General features: G+C 46.8%; 2 protein-coding genes across 2 annotated transcripts; both read left to right on the top strand.

Moving 5' to 3' along the window:
- Window positions 1–8,256: 8,256 nt before the first annotated feature.
- LOC125538643 (probable RNA-dependent RNA polymerase 2) lies at window positions 8,257–17,046 on the top strand. The gene is made up of 4 exons (XM_048701909.1): window positions 8,257–8,879; window positions 11,748–13,651; window positions 13,913–14,063; window positions 16,057–17,046. The coding sequence occupies exons 1-4, from the start codon at window positions 8,331–8,333 to the stop codon at window positions 16,834–16,836; spliced, it is 3,384 nt and encodes a 1,127-aa protein (XP_048557866.1). The 5' UTR covers window positions 8,257–8,330; the 3' UTR covers window positions 16,837–17,046.
- An 872-nt stretch (window positions 17,047–17,918) lies between these two features.
- On the top strand, window positions 17,919–18,807 carry LOC125541807 (MLP-like protein 423). The gene is made up of 2 exons (XM_048705120.1): window positions 17,919–18,200; window positions 18,285–18,807. Exons 1-2 carry the CDS (start codon window positions 18,020–18,022, stop codon window positions 18,563–18,565), a joined length of 462 nt encoding a protein of 153 aa, XP_048561077.1. The 5' UTR covers window positions 17,919–18,019; the 3' UTR covers window positions 18,566–18,807.
- The last annotated feature ends 2,752 nt before the right edge of the window (window positions 18,808–21,559 follow it).

The following is a 21,559-nucleotide window of genomic DNA, read 5'->3' as shown; positions in this document are numbered from 1 at the left end:
TCAAGCGTCACTCTGCCATCAACTATCAGCCGTCTGCGCGCAATCATCTTGTCTTCTTGCCAGAGGTTGATCTGTCTGTTGAAGCTATTTACCCAGAGCCTGCTAAGGATCCCATTTATCTTCACAATGTTGATCACCAAAGCTTCACCCATCCCATTGAAGGAGTTCAGGCAGTCTCGCGTGTATATCCCTTGGCTGGCAACACACGTGCCCCTCATGCTCAAACTGACGCCACTGGAACTGGTCCAACAAACCATTGTCTTCAACGAGCCACTGGTTCTATCCTTCCCATCTCTTTATTTACAGTTGGTCCTTGTGAAGTCATTGCCTGTTTGCATTATCTTTTGTCTTCACTGAGTGACTGCTTGTTCTGATTGGCTTCATACTATCTTCCAACCTGATCTATACTGCATAGCTGCTATTAGTCGTTGTGCTTTCACTTCATTGAATACTTGACTATGGCTTGCTTAGTGTAGTCTACCTTCCGCTGCATGGTAATAGGTTTATTTCTATCGTTTGTCTTCGAAACTCCCAGGTTTTGAAGACTTTCTTAAAAACCGCCTATTCACCCCCCCTCTAGTCGATCACTAGCACTTTCACAACCCACTACTTGCTGATCCACCTCTTCAAGAGCTTCACGTAACTTACTCAACTATGCTAGAGCCCATAATAGCTTGTGGCTGCACACGGAAGTTTCTAGCATGAATCATCTCAGTTCCCTTTGAGCCTGGGTGGCGGTCCATAGGAAAATCACACGGAACCCCGGGATTTCCAAAAATACAGGCAACACTGGGTTCTCCAGGTGCCTCAATCCACCTAGATGTGTATTCAAGTTGCCACCTTAAGTTAAACCATTAATTAACACTGGGTTCTCCAGGAGCGGCGGTGGCGGCGAGGCGTGGCAGAGGCGGGGCTGCGGCGGCGGGGTGGGTGGTAGTGGCGGTGGTGGGGCTGGGTATTTAAGAGAGGGGAGGGGAGGTGGCTTGGGGAGGGGGCAAGGGCGGCGGGAGGCGGAGTTCGGCTCGGACTCTATCCGAGTCGGCGGCGGCTGCGCGGAGGCCGGTCTCGAGGAGGGAGACGGCGCGCGGGAGGGAGTGGGCCGGCCCGGCTCGGGTTTCGGCCCAGTCGGCACCCGAAGACTTTTTTTAATAAAAAAAAACAATGCCGCTGAACAGAAAAAAATCCTAGAAAGTAAAATAAAAATCTAAAAATGCCAAAACATATTTTCACCGTCTAAATAGAATATTTAGAACGAGATGAACATTTTCTTGGCCCTAAAATGAAAATTTGAAAACATGCAATTTTTCTAGTGCAAACAAAATTGCAAATAAAATCCAAGAAAACAAATACTTGATTTTAATAACTTTCCTCCAATATTTCAATTATTTTGGAGAAGTCATATTATCTCCTCTCATATATTTTAATATGAAATATTTTTGGAGGGAAAAAATAATTAAAACCAAAAATTCTCGCTCCGAAATTTGATAAAAATCAAATTTGGAAACTGAGGAAATCCCCAACTCTCCCCGAGGGTCCTTGAGTTGCTTAGGATTTCGAGGATTGCGAGACGAAATGCAATAAAATATGAAATGCTAGAATGATCTATGTATAACATTCCAAATTGAAAATTTGGGATGTTACATTATCCGGAGAGCCGAAGACCACTTCTAGTGTGATTGAGCCCGTGCAACAGGCCTCTACACCTGGTATGACACCTTTGAAGGTGGTTTTCGTGGGTTTGATCCTCAAGGCATCTATACCCATTTTGCGCACCATATCCTGATAAAGCAGGTTCAGGCTACTGCCATCGTCCATAAGGACTCGAGTGAGGTGGAATCCATCAATGATAGGATCAAGGACCAATGCGGCAGAACCGCCATGACGGATACTAGTGGGGTGGTCCCTGCGATCAAAAGTGATCGGACAAGAAGACCATGGGTTGAACTTTGGGGCGACTTGCTCCATCGCGTAGACGTCCCTGAGTGCACGCTTCCATTCCCTCTTGGGGATATGGGTTGCATATATCATGTTCACCATTTTCACTTGGGGAGGAAATTTCTTCTGTCCTCCTATGTTCGGCGGCTGGGGCTCCTCCTCGTCGTCGCTATGCAGCCCCTTTTCCTTGCTTTCAGCATTCAACTTACCAGCCTGTTTGAACACCCAGTGTTCTCTGTTGGTGTGGTTGACTGGCTTATCGGGGGTGCCATGAATTTGACACGAGCGGTCGAGTATGCGGTCCAAACTGGACGGGCCCGGATTGTTTCTTTTGAACAACTTTTTCCACTGACCGGATTTAGAGCCACTGAATCCGGCATTGACTACCGTGTCTTCGGTGTTATCGCCGTTGTTGCGGCGCTTGTATCTATTGCGATGTGGCTTGCCGTTGCTGTCTCTCGCCTCCGGTGTGCCAGGGTTGCTTGCTGTGTTGTTGCTACGGGCCAACCAGCTATCCTCGCCCGCGTAGAAGCGGGTCATGAGTGTTGTGAGGGCTGCAATAGACTTTGGCTTCTCTTGGCCGATATGTCTGGCGAGCCACTCATCACGGATGTTATGCTTAAAGGCCGCTAGGGCTTCGGCATCCGGACAGTCCACAATTTGGTTCTTTTTGGTTAGGAACCGAGTCCAAATTTTCCTGGCTGACTCTCCGGGCTGTTGGGTTATGTGACTTAAATCATCAGCATCTGGTGGTCGCACATAAGTGCCCTGGAAGTTGTCCAGGAATGCGTTTGCCAGGTTCTCCCAACTTCCGATGGAGTTTGTCGGCAAGTTATTTAGCCAATGCCGAGCTGGTCCTTTGAGTTTTAACGATAGGTACTTGATGGCGTGTAGATCATCCCCGCGGGCCATGTGAATGTGGAGGAAGAAATCCTCTATCCATACTGCGGGGTCAGTAGTACCATCGTATGATTCAATATTCACGGGTTTAAACCCTTCTGGGAATTCATGATCCATTACTTTATCAGTGAAGCATAGGGGGTGTGCGGCGCCTCTATGCCGGGCTATGTCACGACGCAGTTCATATGAGTCTTGTCTGCTGTGTTCGGCCCGGCCGGATTTGCTTTTGGTATATCCGGCATGACGGTTGTCGTCATGTGTTGGGGCGCGCCCTCGTGATCCGAATATCGATCTTTTGTGTCCTGCTTTGTTTTCCAATACGTCTCGCAGGTCCTGCGTGTTACCCTGGGCCTTGCTATTTTTGTTTGACTGGCGACGGGGTGTGGGCTGGACTTTGGGCTTGTATGCCACTTTGTCCCGGCCACGAGGTGGCCGGTCTGCCGCATCATACGCAGGCTTTAATGCTTCCTCTTCAAGTTGGGGGAGCAACCTGCGCTTTGGGAAACTTTTGATTGGGCGCTCAAGTTTGTATTCCTCGGCTGCCAGGACCTCAGTCCATCTATCCGCTAGCAAATCTTGCTCAGCTTGAAGCCGTTGTTGCTTTTTCTTCAGGCTTTTTGCTGTGGCAATAAGCCGGCGCTTGAAGCGCTCCTGTTCGATGGGATCCTCAGGCACGATAAATTCTTCGTCGCCAAGGCTCACCTCGTCTTCGAAGAGAGGCATGTAATTGTCATCCTCTGATTCTCTGTCTCCTGCCTGTTCCTTAGGGCTTGCTTTCCCATCCTCCTGCTCAAAGCCTGGCTGGAGGGGATTGTCTTCGTCTTCGGCACCATTTGCAGCATTATTGTCTCTGTGCCGGTATCGCTGTTTTTGCTATGGCGGGGCTTAGAGTGGCGCCGATGACGCCGGTTCTTGGATTGCTTCTCGGGGGGATTATCCTCCGTTTCCTTATTGCCATCGCTTTCTTTGGGGGTGTCCACCATGTATATATCATACGATGAGGTGGCAGTCCAGCGCCCTATGGGCAGTGGTTCCTTTTCGTCTCCCGCATCGTCGTCCATACTGTCGATGTCTTCGGAGTCAAAGTCGAGCATGTCGGTTAGGTCGTCGATAGTGGCTACTAAGTGGGTGGTGGGCGGGGAATGGATTTCTTCGCCGTCCACTTTCCACTCGAGCCGGACATAGTTCGGCCAAGGGTCTCCTGACAAGGAGAGAGACCGTAATGAGTTTAGCATGTCGCCTAGGGGCGAGTGCTGAAAGATATCCGTGGAGGTGGACTCCATGATCGGTGCCCAATCAGATTGGATGGGCACGAACACGAGTGGTTCGGAGTCTGTGGCCGGGGACGAATCCGAGTGTCCGGCAACACGGGTCTCATAGGAGGTGAAGTCAATATTCGGCTCTATCGCCGCTGAGTGTGCGGCCTCCATGGCGGGGTCCATCCACCCGTCCTCGGACGGCGCGATCTGTTCCGGATTGAGGGCCAGAGTAGTTACAGGTGCGATCTCCCGAACACTGTCCGATGGTAGAGCTAAATCATGCTCATCGTGATTGTGCAGCACACCTGACATGGGTTTGAATCCGTCGAAGATCAAGTCTCCGCGGACGTTGGCGGTATAGTTCAAGCTTCCAAACCTGAACTGATGGCCAGGGGCGTAGCTCTCGATCTGCTCCAGATGGCCGAGCGAGTTGGCCCGCAGTACGAAGCTGCCGAATATGAAGATCTGTCCGGGGAGGAAAACCTCACCCTGGATCGCATCGTTGCCGATGATCGAAGGAGCCATCAGGCCTTATGGTGACGACATAGTGGAACTCTCAATGAAAGCACCAATGTCGGTGTCAAAACCGGCGGATCTCGGGTAGGGGGTCCCGAACTGTGCGTCTAAGGCAGATGGTAACAGGAGGTGGGGGACACAATGTTTACCCAGGTTCGGGCCCTCTTGATGGAGGTAATACCCTACTTCCTGCTTGATTGATCTTGATGATATGAGTATTACAAGAGTTGATCTACCACGAGATCGGAGAGGCTAAACCCTAGAAGCTAGCCTATGGTATGATTGTTGTTGTCCTACGGACTAAACCCTCCGGTTTATATAGACACTAGAGGGGGCTAGGGTTACACTGAGTCGGTTACAAGGGAGGAGATCTATATATCCGAATCGCCAAGCTTGCCTTCCACGCAAAGGAGAGTCCCATCCGGACACGGGACGAAGTCTTCAATCTTGTATCTTCATAGTCCAACAATACGGCCAAGGGATATAGTCCGACTGTCCAAGGACCCCCTAATCTAGGACTCCCTCACCAGGCTTGATGGCCATCGCCTCGCGTTGGAGCACGCCCCCTTGATCCATAGATTGATCTGGCATGACCGGCTCTATTGTCCAGGTCCTGGCGTAAGTCGTAGGTATAGCCCGGAGCTGCTACCTCTTTGTCCCGACGGCGAGGTGGTAAGGGCTGGTGTTCGACATAAGCAACCGCTTTATCTCGCCCACGCGGTGGTCAGTCTGGTTCATCAACGCGTTCATATCTTGACGGTATTGACTCAAGGGCCTCGTCGTCGAATTGTGGTAGTAGCTGATGCTTCGGATAACTCTTTGTTGGGCGCTCGAGGCCTTATTCTTCGGCAACTAGGACTTGGGTCCATCTGTCATTGAGGGTACCCTATTCGGCTTGGAGCCGTTGCTGCTTCTTCTTTAGGCTTCGCGTAGTTGCGATTAGCTGACGCTTAAAGCGCTCTTGCTCGAGGGGTTCCTCTGGCACGATGAAGTCTTCGTTGCCGAGTCCTCATTCCCGACCGGCTCGTTGGAGTTGATTTGTCCCTCCTCCCATTAATCCTGCTCGGACGCAGGCTCGACCGGGTCTTTGGGATCTTTGGCATCGCCCGGGGTGTTATTGTCTCCGGTGCCGGTGTTGCTTTCCTTTTCGCAACACGATTTCAAGTGGCGCCTCTGATGTCGACGCTTTGGTGGTGCCTCAGCGGGCTTGTCCTCGATCGGATCTTTCCTGCCTTCGTCGTCATCCCCTTTGGGTGTATCCACCATGTACACATCATATGTGGAGGTATCCATCCAACGCCCGGTGAATGGAGGGTCTTGGCTTTGTTTGCCTCCGGCATCGTTCTCATACCGTCGATGTCTTCGGAGGCGTAATCTAGCATGTCGGTCAAATCCTCGACAGTGGCTATTAAGTGGGTGGTGGGTGGGATGTAAAATTCCCCACTCTCAGTCCCTAGTACGGGATGGGCGTAGTTCGGAGGCGATACTTCTGTAATGGCGAGGGATCGCATTAAGTCCAAGGCCTCATTTAAGAGCGAAGGCCGGACGGGGAACCGAGGACCTGCAGGGCTAGGCACGGCAGATTTTGCCAGGCTGTGCTCACTAGACGCAGACCTTGAGAGTTCGGAGTTTGCATCCTGAGGCGGGTTCGACTCTCCGGTGATAGGGAGAGTCCTGCTTGATTCTAGGCTCGCCGAAGACATAGTTGCCTCCGGGTCTCCGGAGAAAAGTTCCATAGTAGAAGAAAGTCCGGTCGGTTTCAGATACCCATCTTTGGATGAAGTAGTCTGCCATGGATCTAAGGCCAGGGCAGGGATGATAGTTGGTACTTGAGTGGTGCCTGATGACGGGTCCGATGGGTTTCCCTCTTGGAGCAGAGGAACAGTGGTCGAGGCCGTGAACCCTTCGAAGATCAAGTCTCCTCGGATGTTGGTGACGTAATGCAGGCTCCCGAATCTGATCTAATGACCAGGGACGTAGCTGTCGATATGTTTGAGGTGACCAATCGAATTGGCACGCAGAGCGAAGCCACCGAACACAAAAAGTTGATCGGGGAGGAAGGTTTCCCCGGAAACAGAACCCTTGTTGATGATTGGACGAGCCATCGAACCTTCTGCCGACGACATAGTGGAACTCTCAATGAAAGCACCAATGTTGGTGTCAAAACCGGCCGATCTCGGGTAGGGGGTCCCGAACTGTGCGTCTGAGGATCGAAGGTAACAGGAGACGAAGGGGACACGATGTTTACACAGGTTCGAGCCCTCTTAATGGAGGTAAAACCCTACTTCCTGCTTGATTGACTTTGATGAGTATAGGGGTTACAAGAGTTGATCTACCTCGAGATCGTAATGGCTAAACCCTAGCTGTCTAGCCTATATGAATTTTGATTGTCTCTACGAACTAAACCCTCTGGTTCATATAGACACCGGAGGGGCCTAGGTTGTACAGAGTCGGTTTATAGAAGAAGGAATCTATACATCCGGACGCCAATCTTGCCATCCACGCAAAGGAGTCTCATCCGGACACGGGGGAAGGCCTTCTACTTTGTATCTTCATGACCCATCAGTCCGGCCCACAACACACGAGCCGAACACCCGAGGACCCCTTAATCCAGGACTCCCTCAGTCACCGAGCTGAATACCTTGGCGATGCCGAGATGCTCATTTGGTCCTTCTTGACCGCACCCAACGCCTTCTATATCGACATGGTTGTAGTTCTCACGAGGCATGCATCAGTCAAGAAACAATAAGATGATTGATGAATTCCCGAGGCGAAGAGGACGACACAGTTTTAGGAGCAACAGTGGCCCAATGGAGGGGGAGGGGGTTGAAGAGGATTTGATTAGGTAGCTATCTGATTACTAGATGATTACGGAAATACTATTTGAGTAGGTAAAAATTTGATTAGCGATATTTCCATAAATACACGCGGTAAGCTAAGGAAAAGCGGGATCGAGGGGATCGAAACTCCTATCGATCGATGCGGGGAGGAAACGAACGAACGAAACGAGCGAATGACCTACGTACCGAGACTTTAGGTATAGAGATGACGGAGAACCAGGGCCCGCAGTACCGCTAAGGGAGACGCGGAGAACGAGAGCTCGCCGCCCGCCCAGAAGAAAATTTTGAACTATGATTGAATCTATGTCGTACAGGAGAAAGTTTTGTACATGGAAAGTCTCGATTATTGTTTTTCTGTTGTATGGTTGATTGGTGCTGTATATGGAAAGTCTTAATTGTTTGGTCAGGAGAAAGTTTTGTATGGAAAATATATGAAAAGTCTTGGTCAATGATGTATCTAGAAAGTCTTGATTGTACGATTGATTATTTCTTTTATATGGAAAGTATCGATTGATTGTCTGATTGGTTCGCGCTGAAAAAATGGATGGGGCAGGCTGGCCTTTGATGGGGTATGAAGCGACAAGACAACCTACCAACTACTCCCTCCATTCAAAATTACTTGTCACCGGAATGGATAAAAGTGGATGTATTTAAAACTAAAATATGTCTAAATACATTTATTTCTTTGATAAATATTTCTGGACGAAAAGAATACTCATTAAAAATAAAGATTAAGAGTAGTAGAGATTTAGACTCCTAAAAAAGAGTAATATATATTCTGAGACCAAGGGAGACACTCAGACACATAAACCTGCTCGGAGTACAGAAACCCCCAAGAGCCCGCCGGAACACCAAACCCTTCTGTCCCCACTACATTCCGATGGCGACGGCGGTGTCAGCGCCCGTCTTCACGGCGACGGTGCGGGTTTCCAATATCCCGCCCTCCGCCGTCGCTAAGGAGCTCCTAGCATTCTTCGATTCCGCCGTCGCCGCTGCCGGCGAAGCCTACGCCTGCGAGATCGCCGCCGCCCGACGCGGCTGGTTAAGTCGAGGCGATGGGAGCGTTCAGTTCGATTCCACCGCCACCGCAACCCTCGCCGCTGAACTCGCCTCCTCCTGTCGGCTACCCCGCTTCCTCGGCTCCCTCCTCTCCGTCTCCCCTGCCTCCGTGGACCTTCTCCCCCGCGCGCCCGACCTTTCTCTCCGCGTGGCCGACGCCCGCCTCCTTGTCGGCAACCGCGTCGCCGAGCGCGAATTCGAGGCGGCCGACACTTGGGACAGCGTCCGCGTGGAGGTCATCCCGGGGAAGCGGCGCATAGACCTGTACCTCAATCACGATTCCCAGAGGTACAGGCTTGAGGTGTACTTCGAGGACATCAGGAACTGTCTCCAGTGCAGCTTCGATGGGGCCGGCGTCATCTTGCTTCAGGTGAGCTGTTCACGGTGTTTATTTATTTTTGAACGTTGCAGACTGTAGGAGAGGCTCCTACAGTCATATATATTAATCAAAAAAGTACTTTACATAGTGTACAAGGGTGTGGTGGGGCTTTTGCCCCAATCACAGTGTACTAGGGTTCAGAGGTATAAGTAATTACAGGGGATTAAAGTAGTTTGGCTAACCCTAGGCAATCTCTCTGGCAAATTCAGTAATGAACCCTAGCAGCTCAGGTTTTGTCCTGTGTTGCAACATCAAGAAATCTTCTCTGAATCTTGACAACCAGGACCTGTCGGAAGGCGTCACTCCTCTGAAGATCAGGTTATTCCTCTCCGTCCAGATCGACCACGCTGCTGTGGTGAACACTTCCATGATCACGGGTTTGTTTAGCCTCTGCCATCCAGTCAAACCTATCTCCTTCTGTTGCCCAGGTCAACCCAACTGAAGTCCAGCACGTGTAGGAGAAACTGCAGGTATAGAGCAGATGTTCCAGAGTTTCTTCTTGTTGGGTTTGGCAGAGCACACAGTAGTCCGTCCTGTCTGTCGATGAGCCCATTACTTAATGTCTACGTTTGAGCATGTTCTTGGTGTTTTAATCTGTCGGACAAGAGGAGCCACACAAAAACCCTTAGCTTCATTGTACACCTCGACTTCCAAATCCACCGAAAAGCCTGATTAGCCATGACATTTTCAAAGGAGAACTTGTAATATCTGGACGATGAATATTTGGGCCCCCCATGTGTATGCCCAAACATCTCTCAGCTCTAGGTCTATCTGACACTCAGCGGTCTCCATGGGCAGCCCCAGGTACGTGAACGGCATCGAGCCTACTGTACATCCAAAGATCGCAGCAAAGCCTGCCGCCGACGCCATGTCTAGGTTGATCGGCACCAGAGTAGTCTTCTCGAAGTTTATCCAAAGTCCAACCGAGTCAGCGTAATCAAGCAGAATTTTCTTCACGCCTCTTGCTGTTCTTCATATGCCTGCATCACAATTATCGTGTCGTCCGCGTATTGTATTGCGGGAAGTCTTTGTGTGTGCGTGGGGGGATTGGGTGTCTGAGGACCCCTCGGCGAAGTGCATCGTTGACAGCAGCTTGCAGCAGGTCGGCCGTGAGGACGAAGATCAAGGGCGATAGCGGGTCACCTTGTCGCCCCGCCCCCGGCGGCGGCATCGAAACTGATGGCCCGGAACCCCATTGAGCAGTGGGAAAAGTCCATGTGTCTCATGACCTCAATCATAGCCGGGTGTTCTATAGTATCGAAGGCCTGGGAAAAGTCCAGTTTCAGAATAAACGCGATCCAGAGGCTTGACATTGGTATATATACTCGAATGCCCAAGCCAAGCAGGTCCTGTATCGTTCTCCCTTTCAAAAATCCGTATTGGTTCCTGTGAATGATTTTTAGAATCCATTTCTGTAACCGATCCGCAAGCAGTTTGTTTATTAGCTTCAGACAACAGTTTAGCAGTGTGATGGGGCGAAAATCTTTTGCTCTCTGGGGCGAGTGGATCTTCAGAATGAGAATGATGAACCCGGTGTTTATGCTTTCAAGATTGAGTTCTTCTGTGTGGAAATCATGACAAAGCTGATAAAAGTCTGGTTTGATTATATGCTAGCATGATTTGGTAAAGTAACCACTAAATCCATCCGGCCCTGAAGCTCTGTCGGCCGGCATGGTTCCAACCACCTCATCAATTTCCGCCTCAGTGAATGGGACATAAAGTTCTTCCAGTCCATCAATCTTGGTAATGATAGAGCCTGTGTCGAATTTCTGATTTGGAGGCGAAGATTCCCCCAATCTTTCTTTAAACACATTGAGCAGTATCCCTTCGTTGCCTGTGTGGTTCTCAACTTCAGTGCCATCGGGTAATTTCAGCATGGCGATGAAGTTATTTCGGTATCGCTCTGTGGCCATCCGGTGGAAATTTTCGTAGTTTCCTCTCCAAAACGAATAACCCTGACAGTGCATCTTTTTCTCCAGTGTTGGTTCTGAATGTTCAGAGGCTGCAGCAGGTGAGTTTTTAGAATTCGCCCGAAGTTCGATTCTGGGGTTGTGAGTGTTCTCAGGTTTTCAATTTCATCCAGCTCGTTAACGGCCCATTCAGTGTTTTGGATCAGCACTTTGAGACGTGAGAGGCCTTTACTCCACTTTTTAAGGGTGTACCTTAGTCTTCTCATTTTCTGGCAAATCCTGGCTGCACTATTATGCAAATAACTTGGTTTGGACCAAGAAGTATTCACCACATCAAAGAAGCCTCTGTGCTGCACCCAGTAAGATTCTAACCTGAAAATTTTGCTCGCGGGGATCGATGATCCTATACTGACCAAACAAGGCATGTGGTCCGGGATTGGTTTGGCCATGGCAGTAACCTTGGTATTAGGATATACTGAACTCCAATTGTTAGACGTGAAGAACCAGTCGAGTTGGTCACCATGTTGCTGTGATACTTCTGTTTTTCCTTTGTACATTATATATTAGTCAGACGTTGCGGTCATAGGGCGAAGTAGAAATTTGAAGAAGGAAGCTCTAGATGTACTTCCCTCCCTCAATACTTGCGCGAGCTGAAAAATTGGCAAGTTCTCGATTCAGTAAACTAGAGTGAACCATGTAAGATGGATAGTGGTGCGACTTTTATTTCCGCTCCTATAAATATCTCAGTTGGTGGTTACTAATTGGAGTGAAATGAATATGAAGCTTATCTGATGAATACACATCACCGTTACTTTTCTAAATTTACTGATTGCCATACTTCTTAGACTATAAGTTGGTGAGGCGCAACACTCTTTTAATTCTTTCTATAATTCTGAAGTTGGTAAAATATATATTATCTTGACTAATGTTAATTTACTATTTGTTTCAGCTCATGTATGCACCAAGGATATGCACAACAATTTCTGGGCCTGCAGTTTATTCAAGGTTCTCAGATGACCGCTTTCATGCATGCAAGGAGGATGCAAAATTTACCTGGGTCAGAGCACTAGATTTTACACGCAACCACTCTTTTGGGAAGTGTTCAACTCTTGCCCTCGTACTTGATGAAGGTGCACCGGTGTCATTTATTCTCAACAGCTTGCCTATGTCAGGAGAATTAGGGGAATTGGTCATTTCTTCAATGGAATTTTTTGGCCCGTCGTCCAAAGTCGTTCCCCTTGTTGACTGCCCAAGTGGTTGTTCAGTGTCATATGAAGTTCTTTTTCGTCTCAATTCTCTTGTTCACATGGGGAAGATAGTTTCCAAGGATGTTAATGCCGATCTGTTTAAAGCTCTTGAAGAAATACCAGTTCATATTTCAAGGAGGATTTTTGAGAAAATGAGCAAGTTAGACTTTACATGCTATGAACCTTTGCAATTCATCCAGCAGGAGGCTCATAGCAGGAAGAGGAGCCATGATGGTTTGCTTTCCAGTAAGACTGAAGGTGAAGGAAAGTTAATGATGTGTTACAGAATTCACATCACTCCATCCAAAATATACTGCTTGGGACCTGAGGAAGAGGTTTCAAATTATGTGGTTAAGCATCACAAACAGTATGCTTCTGACTTTGCTAGAGTTACTTTTGTAGACGAAGACTGGAGTAAGCTTTTTCCAGATGCTATCTCAGCTAGAACTGGACGAGGGTTCTTTTCTCACCCCTTGAAAACTGGCCTATATCATCGTATTTTATCCATCTTGAAAGAAGGATTTTCCATTGGTCCAAAGAAGTATGAATTCCTGGCCTTCTCAGCAAGTCAACTTCGTGGAAGTTCTGTTTGGATGTTTGCTTCTAATGACTCCCTGAAGGCCGAGGATATAAGAAGGTGGATGGGCAACTTTGAAGATATTCGTTCAGTATCTAAGTGTGCGGCTAGAATGGGCCAGCTGTTCAGCTCCTCCAGACAAACACTTGAAATCCTACCACGGGATGTAGAAGAGATTCCAGATATTGAAGTCACAACTGATGGCAGTAAATACATATTTTCTGATGGTATCGGGAAGATCTCTGAGAGACTTGCTAAAGAAATGGCTTGCCGAATTGGATTAGACTACACTAACCCTCCTTCAGCTTTTCAAATAAGGTATGGTGGCTACAAAGGAGTTGTTGCTGTGGACCCTGATTCCTTTCGTAATCTTTCTCTGCGACCTAGTATGAAGAAATTCGAATCAAAGAGCAGAATGTTTAACATTACAAGTACCAGCAAATCCCAACCATGCTATATGAATCGTGAAGTTATCTCTCTCCTTTCAACTTTGGGGATAAGAGATGAGATATTTGAGTCGATGCAACAGAATGATATGCGTGAATTAGATGAAATGCTGACCAACAGAGAAGCTGCTCTCTCTGTTCTGGGGAAAATTGGTAGTGCAGAAACAAAGACAGCATCGAAAATTTTACTGCAAGGCTATGAACCAAGTTTAGAGCCTTACCTGTTGATGATTCTTAAGGCCCATCAGGATAATAGGCTGACTGACATAAGAACTAGATGTAAGATTCATGTTCCGAAAGGCCGTGTTCTTATTGGTTGTTTGGATGAAACAGGTGAATTAGAATACGGTCAAGTGTACATCAGAATTACAAAGAACAGCAAAGAGCAGAAGGATAATTGTCAGCCATATTTTGCTGAAGATAATGGAAAAGAGAAAACAGCAGTTGTTGTTGGAAAAGTTGCAGTATCAAAAAATCCTTGTCTCCATCCTGGTGACATCAGAGTACTTGAAGCTGTCTATGACCATGGTTTGTACGCTAAGAACCTGGTTGATTGTGTTGTCTTCCCCCAAAGAGGAGAAAGGTAATGTCGTATGTTATACTGAAACTGAAAGACGATCATCTAGAGTTTATATTGCTCTGGCAATGCCTTCAGAGGAGCTCAAATCTCTATTGAAGTGTTTGTCAGCGTGTTCGTTTCCATGTTAGATTGATATCCCCTCATGTTACGTACTTACATCTCTACCTATTGATGGACGTTGCCAATGCTTGCTTTCTCCTTCAATTAATCTTTGATGTTTAATAGGCCTTGTTTATGTAGAATTTAATCTTTGATGTTAATCAGGCCTCATCCAAATGAATGCTCCGGGGGCGATTTGGACGGTGACCTCTATTTTATCACTTGGGATGAGAAACTGATTCCAGAGAAGGTTGATTCACCTATGGACTACACTGCAGCAAGGCCACGCATAATGGATCATGTTGTTACACTTGAGGTATATTCCTCGCTGTTTATTCATTTTAATTTCTCTTACTAGGTTGTTGCTGCTAATTTACCGAAGATTGTTTTATTTGACTAATATCAATTTTTATACTTGCAATTGCAAATATAATGAAAATCTCAGTTTTTTACAATCTGTAGCATTTCGATAATACTAGAAGAAAATGTGCACTTCGCCGCACCGTTTTCCATTGTTATAAATCATCAAAGAAGGAATTCTTTAAACAAAACTTCTGATGCAAACAAATCACAGGCTAAAATCATTCATTTTGAACAACTTTTTATTGCTTGCCTATGGGTTCATGGGTTCCCAGAGAATCTGGCAAGATATATTAGCTAGGTTTTGAAGTTGACAAAACGGGAAGGAAAAACTGCAGTGTAGGATCTACTCTCTCTGTAAAGAAATATAAGAGCGTTTAGATCACTAAAGTAGTGATCTAAACACTCTTATATTTCTTCACATCTTTTATTTTCTCTCTTTCTTTCCATGTTTGTCTCTTTCTTGTCCCTGTGGTCTAGTTTTTTGACTGCTCTATAACTCTTTTAGGTCCGACGAAAAGTTATTTTCTTAAACCACAACATGACCACATGACAAATCCAGGATGTTATCAATAAGCAATAATGCCAGACTGAGCTGTGCACTTTCCAAATTTGGTGAAAAGTGCATTCTATCTTCCAATTCTTTGTAGCCTGACAAACATTCTAAGTGGTCACTGCTGAAAATTTTGTGATAATATTAGCCTATTTTGAGCTTGCGTAACTGAACACATCAAGAACCTGACGGCGTGATTGTACACAAAATGGCACACAAGCATTCTATACTGCACCCATGTCAGGTTTAATTAAGTTTACAGCTCGTTTACTAATTTAATTAGAGTGGACAAATAAGGCAAGTAACCTGAAAATTCCAACACTAAGTCTGTCCGACCACTCCTTTCCTGCCTTTCTGTTTTCTCTATCCCTGTGTGCTAAGTGCCTCAGGCCGATTTCGCCGCACCATGTGAGCCCGAGCTAGAGTCCATCTTCCACTGATTACCCCCAATAAATCGAACGACCAAAGGCCCATCGGCCGCTACATGAAGACGTGCCAACAACCCTTGATGGATTGAATGGAACTATATGTAACTCCATTAAGAGCTATAGCAAACCATCAGATTAAGGATGGGAACTTCACCTTCAGGGATGAACACCTGATGTCAATGCGAATGAGGTAACCACAGTACTAAGTGGTTCCTTTGGTTGTCGATGTGGTGGCTGGTTGGAGCAGCACCTCCCCTCAAAGCCCCCGCCCCCCTCCAAAGCAGCAATCCAGGGCACCTTAGTCAAAGGCAGTTTAGATTGTGTCAACGCCAGCTGACCAGTGGGACCAAAATGATAAAAAGCCAGATCGCTGAGGGCGGTATATTTCGGGGGAGCTTAGTAACTTTAGAGATTTATTATCTTGAGGCACCTTACATCTTTCTAAAACATTTCTTTCGCAAAAACTGGGTGCATGCCTACAGCCAGAGTGAACTGGCTACGAGCGTCGAACTCAGCCAGGATGGAATAACAGCACAAAATTTTGAATGCTTTGGACCAAATATATGCTCGCCATGCACAGTTTTTTCTTTTTTGATTTTTTCGCCATGCACAGTTAATAACGTTCTTTAGAAATGTGGGTACTTATTTCGGAAAGAAAGACATTTTTGCCATCCTCTAATGAAAACAGTTGTGCATGATTGAGTTTTAAAGTGGTGTTGGCTTTAAAATGCTCTTCAATGTATATATCTAACCTTGATAGCTTCACAACTACTCCCTCTGTTCCTAAATACATGACGATTTGGCCATTCAAATGAACTGCCAAAACGTCATATATTTAGGAACAGAGGGAGTATTTACCAGTTAGCTCCAATAAGCAGTTCAAAGTTGTCTTTTCAACAAGCACATGTATTTTCCTTGCCTGACATGTTTATACCTGTAATCTTATAAGAACACCTGATGAACTGCAGGAAATTCAGAAGTACTTTGTGGATTACATGATAAATGACTCGCTCGGTGCAATCTCAACTGCTCACTTGGTCCACGCGGATCGTCATCCAATGAAAGCCCGGAGCCCTGAGTGCCTCCAGCTAGCTGCTTTGCATTCGATGGCGGTCGACTTTGCCAAGACAGGAGCTCCAGCTGAAATGCCCCGGTCACTGAGACCAAAGGAGTACCCCGACTTCATGGAACGGTGGGACAAACCAACGTACATCTCCAACGGAGCTCTCGGCAAGCTCTACCGAGCGGCTGCGAGCCGTATGCAGAGCGCTCCTGCCCCCTCGTCCTCGGCTCAATCTAGCCCCGCGTTCGATCCTGACCTAGAGGTCCCTGGCTTGGAGGAATTCCTGGCATCCGCGGAGGAGTTCTACGACCTGTACGCGGAGAAGCTGAGCACCCTGATGAGCTACTATGGTGCGGAGCATGAGGACGAGATCCTGACGGGCAACATCCGGAATAGGCTCCTGTACCTGAAGAAGGACAACAAGAGGTACTTCGAGATGAAGGACCGCATCATCGACTCGGTGGAGGGCCTGCACAAGGAGGTGCAGGGTTGGTTCAGGAGCCGCCCAAAGGCAGAGGCGTCAAGGTGGGCGTCGGCGTGGTACCGCGTGACTTATCACCCGGAGCACCGACGGCCGGGAAAGAAGCAGTTCTGGAGCTTCCCGTGGATTGTCTGCGACGAGCTGCTGAAGATCAAGGAGTCCAGTATGCGGCGCAGGCAGCAGGTGGACGACGCGGCGGCCTGAGTCGTCCGGCCAAGTAATTATGTGCGGCTGCTATGAGTTTGTATGTATGTAGTGTAAAACTCTGGGGCATGACTGCAGTGCAGACCATTCTGAGCTGAGCTGAGCTGAGCGGCAGAGCTGTGCCTGCCTCGGTCGTATGGACGGACAGATTTGCTGGATGTGTGTGGTTGGGCTTTGCGGGAGGTTAATCATGCTCCATCACTATCTCAAGATAGCCTCAGCTTTGTGTGCAATTCTGTTCTGGTGGGTGCCTATACCTTTGGGCTGGCGGGTGTATTTTCTCAGGGCGAAACCCATGATCCAACTTTCCGGCTTAATCAGGGGCGTCGTCGCCTCCGCGTCGTTACTTATTGAAGATGTTGGTTCAAAGATCTGTTAAAGTGTGATACCTTTGGTCTGACATCAGTGTTGTACCCTTTATCTGCTTGGGGATGATGTGGTGAACTGGTGATGCATGCCAGGTGGTGGATGGCCTCGAGTTTTTTTCTCTCTTTGCAAGCTGATTTGTTCAGTATTATCAACAATTGATAATATATGGTTGTGGTGTTTAAAATACTATGGCCGTGGGCATCACTTGATAGAGGCTGAGGTGCTCCCTTTTTCGGAAAAAAATATATAAATAATCGACTCCTGTTGTTTCTACAAATTTTAGTGTTACTCTATAACCTGTTCAGGGGCTAACTAATCACCTACTCTCGCCGCTGCTTCTATCACCTTGATTTGATTTGTGGGAAGATCACTGACATATTGATCAGTCCATCAAACATTTCAGACTTTATATTTATGGGGGCCCTGGTTCCAACCGCAAACCAGACCAGTGTTATTGCCCACTTTTTCAGATCAAGAATTCCACCCCTGTACAGCCAGTCTCACATGCAGACGGTTGTGCGTTTGCTCTGAATTATCACCACCATGAATATACGTTGATCCTTGGCACCGACGCCATAAATTGGAGCCTGACAAGGGTAGATGGATCTTGCCGGAAAATCTTCAATGGGCAGCGCAAGTAGCACCCACAGGTACTACCCCCTCCCCCTCTGGAGAACACTACTAGCTCGATCATCTATATAAGGTCACAAGCTCTCGCCATGGACAAACCACAAGCACCACAGTCACTTCACTGCTCAAGTAGCTGGCAAGAGCTTTGAACGCGTTGCAACCTTGCATCCCGGTCGATCGATCGATGGCGTCCAAGGTCGAGCTGGTGGTGGAGGTGAAGTCGCCGGCGGAGAAGCTGTGGACGGCGATGCGCGAGTCGACGGAGCTGTTCCCCAAGATCTTCCCCGAGCAGTACAAGAGCATCGAGACCGTGGAGGGCGACGGCAAGTCCGCCGGCACCGTCCGCCTCATCAAGTACACCGAGGGTACGTGCGCCGTGAAACGATCCACATATCCGGAGCTTGTATCAGTATATATATGTAACGTGAGCATTGGGTGCGTGCCTTCAGGGGTTCCGATGGTGACGTTCGCCAAGGAGAAGGTGGAGGTGGCGGACGACGAGAAGAAGGTGGTGTCGTACAGCGTGGTGGACGGCGAGCTGGTGAGCTTCTACAAGAACTTCAGGGTGACGGTGCAGGTGACCGACAAGGGCGCCGACGGCGCCGGCGCGGTGGTGAACTGGACCATGGACTTCGACAAGGCCAGCGACGAGGTGCCCGAGCCGGACGTCATCAAGGAGACCGCCGCCAAGACCTTCCACGACCTCGACGACTACCTCCTCAAGAACTAGCAGCTCTTAGCTGCCTCGTCGCTGGCCGCCGCGGACGATCCTCCGTCCGTCCGTCCGTCCATCCATCCATCCATGAATACTGTCGTTGTTGCCTGTTGTCTGCGGTGTCCCCGCACCAAGCTTACTCTCACGTAAACGACCGTGTGTACGGCCGTGTACGTGTGCATCTGCCTGCGATGGGACGGCCGCGTGAGTAGTGGAATAATAAATATAACAATAATAAAGTCGCAGCTTTATGATCACGTATACGTACGAATGGTGCTAGATTTGTGCGATTTGGTTTGATTCGATCTGCAGAAAAAATTCAGTATGTTGTGGTGGAATGTTTTCCTCCCTTCAAACCGGGCTACTCAAGAGAGAGATAACATGGGCAGGGCCGCGGGGAAGAGAAAACAATGAGTTTGGGCGCTATGAGAAAACCCACCGCATGGAAAAAACTAGACGGCATCAAGAAAAACTAGACTTATTAAGCAGTACCAACCACATAAAAATATTACGGACAAAGATGATTTCCCATCCAAACCAAGACGCGACAACTACCCAAAAGCACAACGAAAATACTAATTGGTGAACGTTCCCCCGGAGGGGATGACAAACAAACGCCTTTCGATGGCATTTTTAGGTGGCAGGAGATGGCAAATTCTGCATGTTCTTGTCGCAAAATTTTCTTGCTTCCAGAAAATGCCATGCGCCTCTGAAAAATTACCATGCGTCTCTGAAGAAACTGCCAGAAAAGACGTTCGTAAATGCCACCCCTCCCGACAAACGTTCGCCGACTATTGGGTCCAAACACAAATGTCTATAGCAGACCAACAACACGACATCCACACCATTAGCATCATCTATGTAGCAATCTCTTTTAGCACCTTACCAACATGCTTCACAACATCAACCAACTTTGGCTTCGAAATACCTGTTCAATACAACATGAAAGAACAAGGTGTAAACACTATCTCGAAAGGAATTCTGGTCCAGTTGTACTTAAAAGTGGCACGATTGTTTTTCACCTCCAGAAAGGAAAGGAAAACTCCACACATAACAATGCCACAACGAGTTAGGACACAGATCAGTCCCCAACACCACACCCGCGGTTTTTCAGACCACTCTAGCAATCGGACACAAGAAGAACATGTGTTGGGAAGTCTAGTATGAGTTTATAAAGAGCAAGTAGGGTTTCGAGGCCAATGCCTTTTTCTTATAACTTTCATGGTAAGGACAACATTTTGAAACAATTGACATAGGAATATGCATTTTGAGAGGGATTTTAGTGCTCTAGATCCATTTGAAATTAGCCCCAGCAAGATGTTTTTCGAGCCAGCAATGCATAGATATAGTAGTGTAGATATGATTTATGTTAAGTTTCCATATGATATCATCAGATAAATCACATATAGGAATAGTACGTCATCACATATTTTCCATTCTCTCCCATTGTTCAGCCATAATGGGGGATTCTTCTAAAGGATGTTACAGGATTAAGCGACTCAAGTTTTTCCATAGTGCAATTTTGTTCTGAACAAACACCACAAAGCAAAGGGAATTTCTCACAAAAGGGTCTACTTTAAAAAATGATACATTTCTATGGTCTAGCAGTATTACCCTTAATTAGCACAACCCCCTCTACCCACCATATATAAATCTTTCACTCTCATTATCGCCTTCCAACAAGGAGAATCATACATTTGACTAATAGACATATATTTTGTTTTCTAATATTTAGCTTTAACCAAGGAAACAATAGAGTTCTTCAAATATTTAGCTTTAACAACTTCTTGCCATAGTCTGCTACCCTTTATCTAATTTCCACCAACATTTGACTAGTAGATATATAGTTTGTTTTCAAATTTCCACCACCATTTGACTCATAGACTTATATTTTGTTTCCTGAGATCTTTGACACCCAGGCCCCCTTTGCTTTTTTTTATCTACAAACAATGCCCCATTTCACCAAATGACATCTCTTTTTTCCACAACGTTGCCAAAGGAATTTTCTTCTAGGTTTATCCCATTTCTTAATCATAGTTCCATTCATGAAAAACACTGACATATATAAGATGGATGTGGGATAGGACACAATTAAGCTATATAGTACGACCTTCCATAGACATGGCATACCCAACCCAAGAATCGATTTCTGAAGTAACTGAATATCAACAAAGCTCCAGTCATACACTTTTAGGCCAACATAACTTACATGCATGCCTAGATATTTAAAAGGAAAGGAGTTGATATACAAATTGATCCCAACATAAGTTTCCATAGTAGGTTCATCACCCCCAATAACACACACACCTCACCTTTTACAATTATTTTTTAAACCTGACATGATTTCATTCTGGATAGTCCTCAGTATTGTGGTGTATTGTAAAATATCAATGCCATTAGGAACAAGATCAATTTCCAGCCCAGTCAAAAGCCCATTAAAGTGTGCTTGTGTAACAATTTTACCGAGGCTCACAGTTGCCAGGTTAAAAAAAAGGAGATAAGCGGTCCCCTTCGTGCACCCCCTTGGATCTCTGGAAGTAGGGCCCAGTTACAACGTTCAGTTTAACACATACATCACCGTCGATCATAATATGTCTATTCCAACAAATCCACTTAGTGCCAAACCCACGTACAGAATGACAATCAAGTAGGAATTCCCAGTTGACCTCGCCATAGGCCTTACCGAAATATAGCTTAAGAATAATAATGGTTCTTATTTTGTTCACATAAGTATGGTGCAAGATTTCATGCAATGTCATGATGCCATCCATAATGGCACAACTTTTATTAAAGCATTTTGGTGTCTTCTAAACAAAATATCAAAAAAATGCTCAAGGCAAACAATCAAAACTTTTGTGATAAGCTTGTAAAAACATCTCAATCAACGAATGGGCCTAAAATTGTTGTATCTTGTTTGCATCAGAAAGTTTGGGTTATAGTGCAATAATACCATAGTTTAATTGTTGAACTTCTAGAGAAACAACATGAATACATTCAAATAAACGCACG

This window comes from Triticum urartu, chromosome 2 (assembly GCF_003073215.2).
Source record: "Triticum urartu cultivar G1812 chromosome 2, Tu2.1, whole genome shotgun sequence".
NCBI lineage: Eukaryota > Viridiplantae > Streptophyta > Magnoliopsida > Poales > Poaceae > Triticum > Triticum urartu.
The sequence above is the reverse complement of the archived record's forward strand: the minus strand, read 5'-3'. Positions and strand labels throughout refer to the sequence as shown.